Source organism: Corvus brachyrhynchos, unplaced genomic scaffold (genome assembly GCF_000691975.1).
Source record: "Corvus brachyrhynchos isolate BGI_N302 unplaced genomic scaffold, ASM69197v1 scaffold61, whole genome shotgun sequence".
In the NCBI taxonomy this organism is placed as follows: domain Eukaryota; kingdom Metazoa; phylum Chordata; class Aves; order Passeriformes; family Corvidae; genus Corvus; species Corvus brachyrhynchos.
This window is the reverse complement of record NW_008236478.1, coordinates 7,520,188-7,533,002: the sequence shown is the minus strand read 5'-3', so window position 1 is coordinate 7,533,002 and position 12,815 is coordinate 7,520,188. Positions and strand designations below refer to the sequence as shown.

The 12,815-nt window shown below is 57.9% G+C and overlaps 1 protein-coding gene across 6 annotated transcripts in view; it reads right to left on the bottom strand.

The window, feature by feature from the left end:
* KCNIP2 (potassium voltage-gated channel interacting protein 2) overlaps window positions 1-12,815 on the bottom strand; it is a 41,490-nt gene that overhangs the window by 2,427 nt on the left and 26,248 nt on the right. For 3 of the 6 annotated variants that reach the window (XM_017726121.1, XM_017726120.1, XM_008643837.2), the window contains exons 2-7: window positions 2,089-2,213; window positions 1,624-1,693; window positions 1,456-1,526; window positions 818-925; window positions 322-426; window positions 22-84 (exon numbers count right to left, since the gene is read on the bottom strand). In XM_017726121.1, the coding sequence (XP_017581610.1) occupies window positions 22-84; window positions 322-426; window positions 818-925; window positions 1,456-1,526; window positions 1,624-1,693; window positions 2,089-2,213 (542 nt within the window). Of the gene's footprint in view, window positions 1-21; window positions 85-321; window positions 427-817; window positions 926-1,455; window positions 1,527-1,623; window positions 1,694-2,088; window positions 2,214-3,328; window positions 3,436-3,727; window positions 4,187-8,726; window positions 12,778-12,815 lie in introns of those variants that run through there. The other 3 variants (XM_017726122.1, XM_017726119.1, XM_017726123.1) reach the window with 3 other exon arrangements.

The following is a 12,815-nucleotide window of genomic DNA, read 5'->3' as shown; positions in this document are numbered from 1 at the left end:
AAGAGCTGCCGGTGACTTTACCTTCTGGCAGGACTCCAGGAACTCCTCAATTGTCACCACGCCGTCCTTATTCCGGTCCATTTTCTGCAGACAAGCACAGCACAGGGGGCATAGCAGGGACAGCCCCAGCCCCAGGGAGAACCTGGTACCCCCTGACCAGATCCCACAGGGACTGGACACAGTGCATCCCTTGCCCCAGGCATGCCCAAGCACCAGCAGGACCAGCACAGCCCTGCTTCATCCCCAGAATGGGGTGCCTTCTACCGCACTCACTGCAGCTCTGTGCTGGAGCTCTGCTTCCCCGGGATGTACTCAGCTCACCTGGAAGAAGTTCTCCACATGCTCCCGGGGTGCTTCCTCCCGCATGGCCGGGTAGGTGTATTTGCCCATCATGTCGTAGATGGACTTCATGATGTCCAGCATTTCCTGATGGGAAGGGGAGCAGGGTTGCAGTGTCAACTGCAGTTCAGCTCTGCCTCCACCTGGTCCCCAACCCGCACCTTTTTCTTGATGCTCCTGAAGGACCTGTGGGGTGCTCAGGTGTGTTTCTGCTGGCTCTGTGCACACTGTGGGGCCATGTGTGCACATGCATGCACAGTGGAGCCCCAAAGCTGCACACCACTCATCCACCCTCCATCCCAGAGTCCCACCAGTGCCAGGGGGCCAGGAGGGACACTTGCAAAGCTGAGCTCAAGTAAATATTGACCCCCTGAGCTCTCCTCCAGAGCTCAGCCAATACCCCCAAGTTCTGCCCTTGTCCCTGCCAGGTGCAGACCGGCACTGGCCCTGGGGACCAGTCTGGACCCCTCCATCCCACCTCTTTGGTGATGCAGCCATCTTTGTTCAGGTCATAGAGGTTGAAAGCCCAGTTCAGGCGATCATCAATGGTGCCCCGCAGGATGGTGGACAGCCCAGACACAAAGTCCTGCAAGGATGGACAAGGCAGGCAAGTGGGAGTTACAGCCACAAAGGGCCTCAGAGACACAGAGGGTACAGCCCTGCTTGATTCTCCTGCGGAGAGGAACTCAGCCCCAAAGCCAATGTGCCCTGGGGCTGGGCTGAAAAGGTGAAATGTTGGGTATCAAAAAGAGTCTGGGGAGAAAAAATTGCTTAACCCCATACATTTCCCACACTACTCCCTTGGGTCACAGCAAGCAAGAGGACAATGTGCATCATGACCTGCTGTTCAGCCAAAGCCTGAACAAGACCCAGCCATGGCTGTGTTTGCCGGTCTGGGTACCTACACAACCCTACCCAGAAAATACAGAAAGCCCTTTTTTGTTGCTTTTCATTGGTTTTCCATTGCCTCTGGGAATTTAATAAACTCCACTAGACCTGCAAAGCTCTTCATCCATCTGCAACAGCAACGCTGCTGACCCCAGCCCTTGGTCGCTGAAGGGACGTGCTCTCCTTGCCCCGCTGCAACCCATCACCCCCTCCTTGGCCACAGCTCACCTCGAAGCTGACGGAGCCATCGTGGTCGGTGTCAAAGGCGTTGAAGAGGAAGGTGGCATAGGTGCTGGAGTCTGCAGGGAGGCAGACAGCATGAGGGGGTGCTGTGTGACCCTCTGCCCCGCAGAGGCACCCATGTGTATAGGGACAGGGATTGGGATAGGCACTCACCTCCTTGAGGGAAGAACTGTGAATAGATCTGTTTGAAGTTTTCTTCATTGACAATGCCACTCGGGCACTCCTGCCAGGGCAAGGCCACAGCGTCACTTCCACATTGCAAAAAAGGGCTGAGCACCCCCTTAAAACCCTGTGGCTCCCTTGCCTTGTCTCTCCAGCCCTGTGCACCTGGTGGGGTGGCTAGAAAGGCTGCTTGGAGCATCTCTCTGATCTTTTGGGCTGCACCCCTCGCTGGAGGGGCTCTGAGTCCCAGGCACCCAGGAAGGGGGCTCTCTGCACCCCAGGAAATGGAAAACAAGATCAGGTCTCCTCACTGAGCTCCCTGCAGGTAAGGTCAGGCTGTAGCCTTATATAAACTTCAACCCCAAGGTCCCAAAAACCTTCACAAACAAAGCACCACCCCAAGGTGGACATGGCAGCAGAGGTGGGGACTATCAGAGCTGGTCAAGGGGTACTCACATTCTTGAAGCCTCGGTACAGGACCTGCAGCTCTTTGCGGGTGAACTTGGTCTGTTCCTGGAGCTGCTCCAGCCCCTCGGGGCGGTGGCAGACGGTGGAGAGTTCAAACTCGTCCTCAACACTGTCTGCAAGGAACCCAGGGGAAGAGAGGGTGGCTGAGGCCAGCACTGTCCTGCCCTATCTTGTCATGCCAGGGGGCAGGAGAGGCACCTTGCACAGCACACCCCTTCCTCTCACACCTGCCCAGGTTGACACATTTTTGGGGTGCTCTGCTCAGCCAGAGCTGGGTCTATGCCAGCAGGGGACACTCATAGACACCCTGGCTGCAGACCAGGGACTGACACTGGGCAACTACCCCCCCTCCAGTACAGCCTAGGCTGGGCAGAAAACAGGTGTGAAAACCCCCCAGTGCTGAAATCCTCTCTGCCTGCCCTTCTCCTCCCACCAGCACAGGCATCTGCCCTGTGGAGTTCAGACCCTTGATGTCCTGCAGCACCAGGGCTCACGTCCAGCAGGAGAGTTGCCCCTCAGAACTCCCAGCCCCAAATGCTCCCCCCCCACCTTTCCAGATTCCATCCTGCCCACTGTGCTCCCACCTTCATCGATGGCTTCTCTCCACCATCTGCCAAGCTGCACAACCCCTGCCTGCAGCAACCAGCACCCTTAGACCCCACTCAGCCAAGAGTGGCACATAGCCCCTCTCCATGGGATGGTTCAGACCCTGCCCCTCCATACTCACCTCTTCCGAGGGGGAATTGGCTTGCACTGTGGAGCGGGGAGAGATCCTGACCAGGGGCTTGGACTCACCAAGGGGCCAAGCACACCCAGTACAGGGGGTTAGGGGACTCTGCACTCACTCCCTGCTCAGACTCTTTCATCCCCCCATCACACCTCCATCTCCAAACCGACCCTGAACTTAGAGAAACAAACCCCCACCCCTTAAACTAGTGCCGGGAGGGCCCCGCTGCCCTGAGCCAGCTCCCAAGCGGTTCCTGCCGCTGTGCATCCCGTGGGAGCTGCTCCAGGGAGATGAAGACGGAGAAAACCAGCCTGTGAGCCGGTAAAGACAGAGGTAGGTGCAGAGCCCATGGGATCGGACCCCTCCAGGGCAGGGCTGATCCTGACAGCCAGGGCAGGGGAGAGGTGGAGGCGTCCCCTTCCCGCAGGCAGGGCCAGGGCGGAGAGCAGGCAGCAGCACCGCCGGGGACAAACACACACAAAGGCAAGAAGAAGCACTTGCTTTCACTGAGCGAGGGGATGGATTTGGGCCGGCAGCAGGGCAGCAGTTTGAGGAATCGCTGCTTCAGCGCTTTTTTAGTTTGGACTGGCGGGTTGCCTGGAAGAAAGAAGGAGTCACCAAGCAGAAGAAGAGTTAACAGAGCATCAGCCCCCGGTCCCGACGGGCAGCAGGGATGGGCACCCGGCGCAGGGTGATCTGAGCAGAGGCAGCACATGCAGCGTGAGGCTGGAGGAGCAGGAAGGCAAAACCCAGCCCAGGTTCTGGTCGGCCTTCCTGCTCAATCCCAGGACAAACCCGGCACTGGAGTATCCATCCTTGGGGAGGATGGGGGCAACCCTGCTAGGCTACCCACACCCAGCGCCTCTGTACACCCCCTTCATGCTGGGGTGCACTGGAGACTCCCAGGAGCCCAGAGAGTCAGGAAATGTCAGGGCCTGACTCTGTCCTTTAGCTTTGAGGACAAATACCTGCTCCCCGGGGATCTGCCCCGAGGGACTCTGCAGGGAGGCAGGGCAGGATGAAGCCCAAGAACAGCCTGTGGCTGAGCCAGGGCATTGCATCTTCCCCAAGCTCGGGCTGGGTTTGATCCTGCTGGCACCCAAGGGCTGAAGGCAAAGCATGCACCGGAACCCCCATGCAGCCCAGACTGCAGCATGCACCCCCACCCCAGTGCAGCGCTGGGACCCGAGCCCAGGGACCTGCTTTGAGACAGCCAGACGGGGAACGGGGCTCAGGGCTTTGCCTTGGCCAGGCTGCAGGGCTGTGTGAGGGACTACCCACAGCAGCCTGGCCCATGGCCATTGCATCCAAGTCGCCCTGCATTAATAGTAGGTCCTGTACTGACCCCACTGCCACCCCCTGTTCCCCCATTTGGGCCCCAGTGGTTTCACTCAGCCCCATCTCTCCCAGCTGGTGTTGCCCCATGGCTGCAGACCCCCTCCCTCCCTTCCCACAGTACCTCAAGCCAGCAAAAAGGCGGCAGGTGGGAAAGGGAGGAGGAGGAGCGGATGAAGGCTATGCTGGGCTCGAGCCTCCAAGGGGAAGCAGGCACCAGCATGGGGACAAATGGGACGAAAGGTGCAAAGTCCCTTTGGGGCTCTGGTTTGTCACTGTGTTTGCTCCAAGCATCCTGTACCTCTGCAAGCAGCAGGTCACAATGTCTATGTGTCCTGAGTCCCGGTTTTGGGGTTGTTTCTCTAGGGTTCTAGCAGATTGCTGCCACAGAAACACTTTCTCAGCCTTGTGGGGCTAAGCTGAGCCCCAGGTGCCAGGAAAATGATGTTCTGTGGTACCCAGCTCCAGGGCAGGGATATGGGTGCACATACGGCAGCCACTGCTAGGCAGGTTGGCCCCAAAGTGCCCACAGGTAGAATCTGGGAGCCTCTGAGCTCACACCAAGGCAGCTCCATCATTCTGAGGGATAGAGAATAGCTCCAGGAGGTCATGGTTCCAGCAGGACATCACACAAAGCCACTCAAAGAGGGTAAATTCTCCCCAGGGATGTGGTATCCACAGCAGGGCGACAGTGATATGCAAATGTATAGGGATGAACAAACGCACCCCCCCTGGCATTTGTCGGGGGGTGACAGGGGCAAGGGTGAGGACCAGGATCTTGGCGCTGGCAGAGCAGCACAACCTGGCTCCTGTCTGCTCCAGGGTTTGCAGGCAGGTGAGGAAAGAGGATTTTTCCTTCCTAGAAGTGGGCATCAGTTGTACATAAACCATGATTTTGTCCCAGCTATGCTTACAGGGCCTTAATTTGCAGAGGGAAAGGGAAATTGCACCTTTCAGCCTTCCAAGGATGCTCTGGGGCCAGGTGCCTCCAGCAGAGCTGAGCTGCAGGAAAAGACCTGGCAGGCAGAAGTATCCCCTTTGCTGAGAGGGAAGGGACAAGGTGGGCAGAGCAACACCCAGTGCCAGGGTGATGGGCCCGGGAGGGAGCAGGGCAGGAGGGAAACCACACAGCGAGAGAGATGCAACAGAGAGTAAACTGTGGTTGGACTCACAGGGGCAGCAGGTATAGGCACGTGCAGTAGGTCAGGTCGGGTGCAAGTTACACTTTAGTTTGTTATAAAGAAGGAAAAAGAAAAAAAATAAGGAACATGGGCGTTTTCTCAAGGAGGAAACTGAAGGGGGCCCGATTCCAGGGTCCCCAGGGCAGGGGAGGGAGCACATTCAGCACATGCAGCTTAACAACAGGAGAGGGGTGACCAGGACTGGGGTTTTGCTGTCCTGGCTTTAGTGAACACAAGGGCTCTGCTGGGTCGGACACACCAGCCTCTTTCTGTCCCCAGCATCCAAACCACAAGCAAGTCTGGGAGCTCCCCCTTGCTGGGGAACAGCTCTGGCCGAAGATGAGGAGCAGAGCCCAGCCGTGTGCTGCCACTCTGGACACAAGGGACATTGCAGCACGAAGCCCTGTTCCTGCCAGCAACAGCTCCTTTTCCAGATGCTGCTCTGCTCTCCACCCTTCTGCAAGGGCCATCCAGTGGCTGGTACAGAACAAAAAGGGCTGGCAGTGTTTTATCTGCGGCGGGAGGTCTGCGGGGTTAAGTGGCTTGTCGCTTCCCATGCATCACTCCGCAGCTCGGCAACTTTGAAACACACATGAACACACACAAACTGAGACTCCATCCATGAGCAGCACCAGAAGGGGAAGAGATTTCACATCCCCACTTCCACATGCTGTTGAAATGAATCCCTAAGGCTGGCTCCAAGGGGACCTACAGTGGGTAGATCCCTGCCCCCAGCAATGATTGCCATCAGGACGGCCACGGACCACTTTGTATCGAGCCACCAGCAGCTGATGTGTCCTTGGGGGCTGGATCCAGCCAATGCCACCATGCTGAGGGTTACCCAGTGCTGGACTGACACCCCCTTCCCACAGAGGAGCCAAGCCTGGGCTGCTCCGTGGTCTCCCCAGAGGAAAAGCAGGACACAGAGTCAGTCTGATGCATAACAATGTCCCTGTCCTCCCATAGAGCCACAGCCACCAGTGACCCCACAGTGACAGCTGGATGGGGAGACCAACCCACCCGTTCCATGGCACCCTTCTGCTAGAAAAGACTCTACAATAACAAACCAACAGGCAGTGCCAAAACTCCCCCATCACTGTCAGTAACCTGTCAATAAATGCTTGATCATGATGGGTGGAAAATGTGCTTCCCATGATTAGACCCCCACAGTGTCCCCAGCCCAGCTCCTGGGCACAGCACTATTCCAGGAGGGGAGCAGAGCACCCACAGCCCCTGCTTGGCCCTGTGGGGCAGCATTGGGTCAGTTGGCAGGTCAGGAGGAGCTGGTATCCCAATGCTGACCTGAACCCACCTGCCCCTAAAACCTATGGCTGACAGTCATCCCTGTGCAGGGCTCAGCCACTCAGGGAAGTACCCAGCCTCAGGCAGTGCCATCAACCACAGCTCTCTGGAGTCTGCAAGGAGGGTCAGCAGGAGGAAGAGTGAGTCCCCCCAGCCACCCTGGGGAGGCCAGGATGTGTCCCACTAGCAGCAGCTCTGCAAATGACCCTCATCAGTCAGCAATGCAGAGCCAAGTGTAGCAAAGGTGCCAGACAGTCATCCATCAGAGGAATGAAATCAGAGCTGCCATCTCCTGGGGCCAGAGAGTCCTTGTCCTGGGGGTGGGACAGAGCTGGAAGCAGCAAAGCTGCCAAGCGAGCTGCGGTTCATGGGACAGCAGAGGCTCAGGACCAGGATATTCCCCAGTACCAGAGGGAGGAACAGCTGCACAACCCTTGTACTGAGCAAACCCCAGAGGAAGAGGGTACCATGGGCCAGAATGGGCCACAGAGCCAAGTGGGGCTCACAGCAGTGCTGTCCCCACTCCCATCTCCAGCCTGTGACAGTGCTCCCAGATAGCCTGGCTGTGCCCAAAGGAGATGTTACAGAATAATAATTTGTTCAGTCCACACCACATACAAAACGTTGCAAGCAGGGAATGGAACAGGATACACATCCCAAGGGATAGGATGGGACAGCCAGATGCATCACCCTGCTGCAAAACCCACACACAGGGATATATCCTGCCCCCATTGGCACCTCCTCTGGCAGCAGGAACCAGCACATCCAAGGTGCCAGAGGAGCTACCCAAAAAAATGCCTCAGCAGAGCAGCAGCTCCTCTTGGCTGCAAGCAGTGTGTTCCACAAGAGAGCTGGTGCTCTGCATACCCATTACCCAGCCATCCATACCCTCCACAGTAAGGCACAGGGACAAGGAGTGGATGTGCTTCAGCCATAGCCCAGCCAGATCCCAGGCAGCTCAGGGACATCCTCCATCAGAAGGGGGTTGAAAGCACCTCCTGGGCACAGCACCTTCATGTCCTCCCCTCCCTCTGCTCTACTACTAATTGCTCCTCTGATCACTCCTATCCACACAGCCTCCCATTCCGAGATCTGGCTACCCGAGGGGATGTGATCTGCAGTCCCTTCATCTCACAGCATCCCCAGTGTCAGCAAGGAGGCAGAGAAGATGGCAGCAAACCAGCCCCAAAACACATTCATGCAAAGTCTGTTGGCAGCCCTTGTCTGAGCTGGGACTGTCCGTGGCACAGTCGAGGAAGGCAGCCAAAGGAAACAAGGCATCAGCACCATGCAGCTCCCTGCACTCCCACCCTCACCAGCCACAACCAACAGGTCCTGTATCCATTGCTCTGACATATTTTGGGTCCTCCTCTTTGGCCACATCCAGCCCTATCCTCAGTACCCACTTGCCAAACCAGGAAGCACAACACCCACAGCATCCTCTTCCTTCCCCAGCCCTGGCACAGCCCCATAGGGAGGGCAAAGGGGCTCTAGCCTCTTTTGCCACACTTCCCCCATAGCCACCAGTTCCTGTAGCAGTGGGAAAGCTTTGCTCTGCATGGTGCTGCACCCCACATCCATGGCTCTTTTCTCCCAGCTCACACCTCCTCAGCCGCAGTTACCTGCAGTCCTTTTCCCCATCATCTGACAAAGCCCAGCCCTCTGCATCCCCTTGCCCTGAGACTCCAACAGCCCAGACAGTTTCCATCCCCCAGCACCCCACACATCACTGCATCCCAGTGCCTCAAGACCCAGATATCCCCCACCCTAATGCTCGCAGACACCCTACATTTCTAGCATCCTGCACCCAACACCACACATTCCAATGTCCACAAATATTCCCACCCAATATCCTAACACTCTGAAACACCTCCAGACACCCCTACTTCCCCAGTTCCCTACATCCTAATGCTGCCAGACACTCCAATGCCCTCCTCCCTCCCCCCCAAAAAAGCCCTAAACCACACTAATCCTTCAAAAACTCCCCTAAGCACCCTGCAGCTCTTGGGATAGGAGGAGCACCTCCACGACAACATCCCCATCTCATTGCAACCCCATCCCCATCCCTGTCCCCATCCCACCTCCCCTGGTCAGGTCGATGATGCCCAGGGCATGGAGTATCTTGAGGCTGGAGCAGAGCAGCAGGATGATGCCCACCGTTTGCAGCCCCTGCAGGTCCCAGGGTGCCTCAGCCGCCATCCCCCAGACACGCAGCCCCAGCCGGCAGCTGCTCTGGCAGCAACAGACCCAGCAACGCAGGAGAGGGGAGGGCAGGGGAGGAGAGACCTGCCTTGGCCCTCCCTCTTCCTGACCTGGCACCCACTGTGGTCCCTCGGGACACCCAGGCTGCAGAGAAGGAGAGTCCACGGAACTTCCCAAGGGACTTAGGGGTCAGGTCTCCCCCAGGGCACGCCTGCACTACACAGCCTGGCACAGGCACCCACAAAGGGGTGCAGAACTGGCACCAGTGGGTGCGGGGAGGTGGAGGAGGATCAGCTGCAATGACTTCCACCCCAACAGCAGCTTGTGGTGGCACTGGAGCTGAGCAGTCTGCAGGGACCCTCGAGCTCATCACACACTACAGGGATGCTGCTGCCACCAGCCCAGGGACCAGCTCTGCCCAGGAAATCCCCTCTGCTGCATCACAAACCACCAAACCTTCCCCCCAACAGTGTCCCCACCTTGCATGGCAGGAGTTCCCTGCCTTGGAGCTCAGCCTTGTCTGCTGATCACCTCCACAGACATCTGCAACCCTCATCTCTTCCCTCTTCCTCTGCATCTCTGCACCAGCAAGTCAGTCACAGCCACGGCTGGGGGCTGCCAGCCCTGGGTACCTTGCGTGCTGCTGGAGAGAAATGTGCTCCACAGGGTGCAAACGTGCCCCACAGGGTGCTGCCTGGAGGGAGGGCAGCACGTCAGGGACAGCCAGGGTGGGTGCTCCCCACAGCCCACCCAAAGTCCTGCTTTGAGGGCAGCAGGACAGATTCCAGCCTGGCAACAGCGGTTATTAGAAAGTCTCTTTCTGGCAGCTGTCTATGCACCTCTCACCTAAAAGCTGCTTCTGACGAGGCCACCTCCTGCCCCAGCAGTACAACAAGCCCCAGCGCAGGCACCCATGCGGGAATGAGACATTCTCCTGTATCCCTGGGAGGGGATGCTGCAGCCAAGCATGGATGGCACATCAGATGTCCTACTACCTGCGCTCCAGGGACCATGGACTCCATACTACCTAGAGCCCAGTCCAGGGCACTTGTATTCCCACCTGTGCCCAGTCCTGGGGTCTAGTCCTGCCCCTCACAGGGGAGAGGTGAAGGAGACCCCATTGAGCTCCCACAGCACCCTGCAGCCTAACACAACCCTGCACTAGAGAGTGCCAACTTCTCCCACTGCACTTGAAGGTTTCACCCTCCCCCAACAGAGCAGGGCTATAAAGAAGGGCTGTCCCAATGGGCTCCTTTGCTCTCTAGATCTCTTGCTTTTTCTCCAGCCTGTGATTTTCTCACTTCCCTGTGGCTGAATGGTCTCCTGCCCCTCCATCTGCTGGCTCAGAGCCCATCCTGGGACACAGTGGGGGCCCTGGTCCATGTTCAGCTGGGTCCCCTTGCTCCCCTCTCCAGGCACATCAGCAACAGTAAGAGCAAATCAGGCCAGAGGGAATCAGGAAGGAAGCAGTGTGAAAAGTGATTAACACAAGGCCGGAGGGAGAAGAGATTCAACAAGCTAATTAGCTCTGGCTGGGCTTAGCAGGACGTGTCACCATGCAGCAGCAGAGGCACAGGGTGCACTACAGGTGCTGTGGACCTTGGGGAGCTCAGGGCTGCCGGGAGAGCCAACACATCCTGCCCAGCCCTAGAGCCTGGCAAACCTGCTAGGCCTTGGAAAGGCAAGGGTTAAATCCACTCCATACGGGGAAATCTCTGGTGCAGCCCAGCCCAGGGAACCCCAAACTTCAGCCTGGAGTGTCTGCAGCTGTTCTGGGCTAGATTTCGATGCTCCAAGATCTACCCCCCTGCAGCAAGCTCACCTTGACCTCTGGGGTCTGTCAAAGCCACCAGGCTGGATGATGCCCTGAGCCCAGGCACCAAAGCATCACACCCCGAAGGGCCAGTCCCTCCTGCAGCCAAGATGCAGCACTCCTGCCAAAGAGGTTCCTGGAAAGCAGGAGAAATCAGGGCTTGGCACGGGACTTTGCTCTCACCAGCACCTTGGGGATGCTTGCTTTCTCCCCTCTCCAGAGGGACCCTCACCCTGAGCCAGCCATGAGGAGGTGTCCATACTGCTCATTGCCACCACCCTCCTGGCACCGTCTGGGGTGCCAGTGGCACCCAGGCATGATGCTGCTCCCTCCTGTTTCTCCCCAGATTCTGGAAGGGTTTGGCACCCTCCCAGCCCTGCTTCTCTCTCCGTATCCTGAGCTCTGCGGCAGCAGCCCCCAGGGAAGGCAGAGGCCAGCACACCCCATGTTGGGGGCTCTCCAAGACACCCCCAATCCTGCCTGCCCTCCAGCACGTACCCTGAACAGCCAAGGCAGGAACAGCCCCAGGCAGGCACCAATTATCCTGCCGACAGCAATCTGCAACTTCATTTAATATTAATCTGTGGCTGGGCTACGCGGGTGGCTCTCCCGCCTTCTCCCTCCTGCCATCCCTCCTCCCAGCCAGGACCGATTGCTCTGCGCTGAATTATTGATGCTGCACTTCAAGAGGCAAAATTGATAGTGTTTCTCTCCACCTGCCCCATCCTGAGCACTTGGCCAAAGCAGGCTCTCGGCAGGGGTCTGAGAGCCTCCTACATGGGTCTGCCAAGAGATGTTCAGGGCTGGGGACAGGCACAATGGCACAGGGCAGAGGTGGGGTGACACAGTCCATCATTGATTATCCAGCTGGTAAACAATGTCAGTTCCAGCACTGATCACCCTGAAGATCCTGGAGCACAGTGCACTCATGGGAGATGCTCCATTGCTGCTGCCAGGCGATGGCTGTGCCTGTGCCACCAAGCCTGTGGCAGGATCCAAGGGGGTACAGTGCCAAGCAGACAGGACAAGGGGTCGCAGACAGTCAGCACTTCTGTCCAAGCCCTTTCTCAGCAAAGTGCCAGCTCCAAATGAAGGATGGGGTGCTTGGGGCCTCATCCAGCTGAGTTTGGGAATGCAGCAAGCCTGGCATTGCCCCAGGATCTTGTTGCAAGATGCTCCCACTGAACCATTCCCCAGGCTTAGAGAGATTGGCTTGATCCCCTCTGGAGAGCTGCTCCATTCCCAGTCCATCACTGTGGTGGCACAACACCTCCCAGCACAATCTATCCACGGGATACAACCAGCACAGCCTGTGCAGACAAACAGCCACGGCAGGGGACCAGCAGGGATGGGGCAGGGAGAGCAGGGGGCAGCAGCCGGGACAGGGGAAGCACGGCCGGCAGCATCGATGGCTCCGGAGCAGGTGGCAGAGCCTGGTGTCCATTAGCAGACCCGAGCCATTAGCATTTGGTTTCAGGCTCTTTGCGGTCTCTGGGCTGTCACTGTTGACCGAGCCACGGCTTGTAAACAACCCCTGGAGGGGCACACTATTTTCCAGCCCCAGACACTGTCTGGGACCTTCCCTGGAGAGCAAAATCCTACCTGCTGCCTCTCGAGTCAAGAGGGGAAGTAACCTATGCAACAGCATCTCACCCCCATCCCAAACCACTGTCATTCACACACAGGACTCCTCATACAGTGCCCAGGGCTCAGCTTTACCTCAGCCAGTTCCTGCCCCTCAAGTGACATGTTTCCCTCTCCTCTGGGCCACTTTAGGCAATGGGAGTAATTGCTGGCAATCCAGGGCACCTGGATCCTATTCCCACCCTCACAGCTGGGGCACATCTCCAGCCAAGCCAGAGGGAACTGCAGCTCCTCAGCAAGAGAGTGTGGGTGGAGGGGGACAGGCATGCCCCTGTTCCTTCTGGAGGGGTGACAGATGACCTGGACAAGGGTGGACACAGGATGCCCCATCTCTGATATCCCACTCTGGCCCATGCTAGGGAAAAGTCAATTGCAGGTGGACAAGGAGTGTGCCCCAGGAAACAGAGGAGCCACACAAGGCAAGGAGCAGCCCCTGCCTTGTCCTGAGCCCCTCAGCAGGGTTGCTGCAGGGGCTGGGGGCTTTCTGTCTCCCCCCTTTTCCCCTCACCCC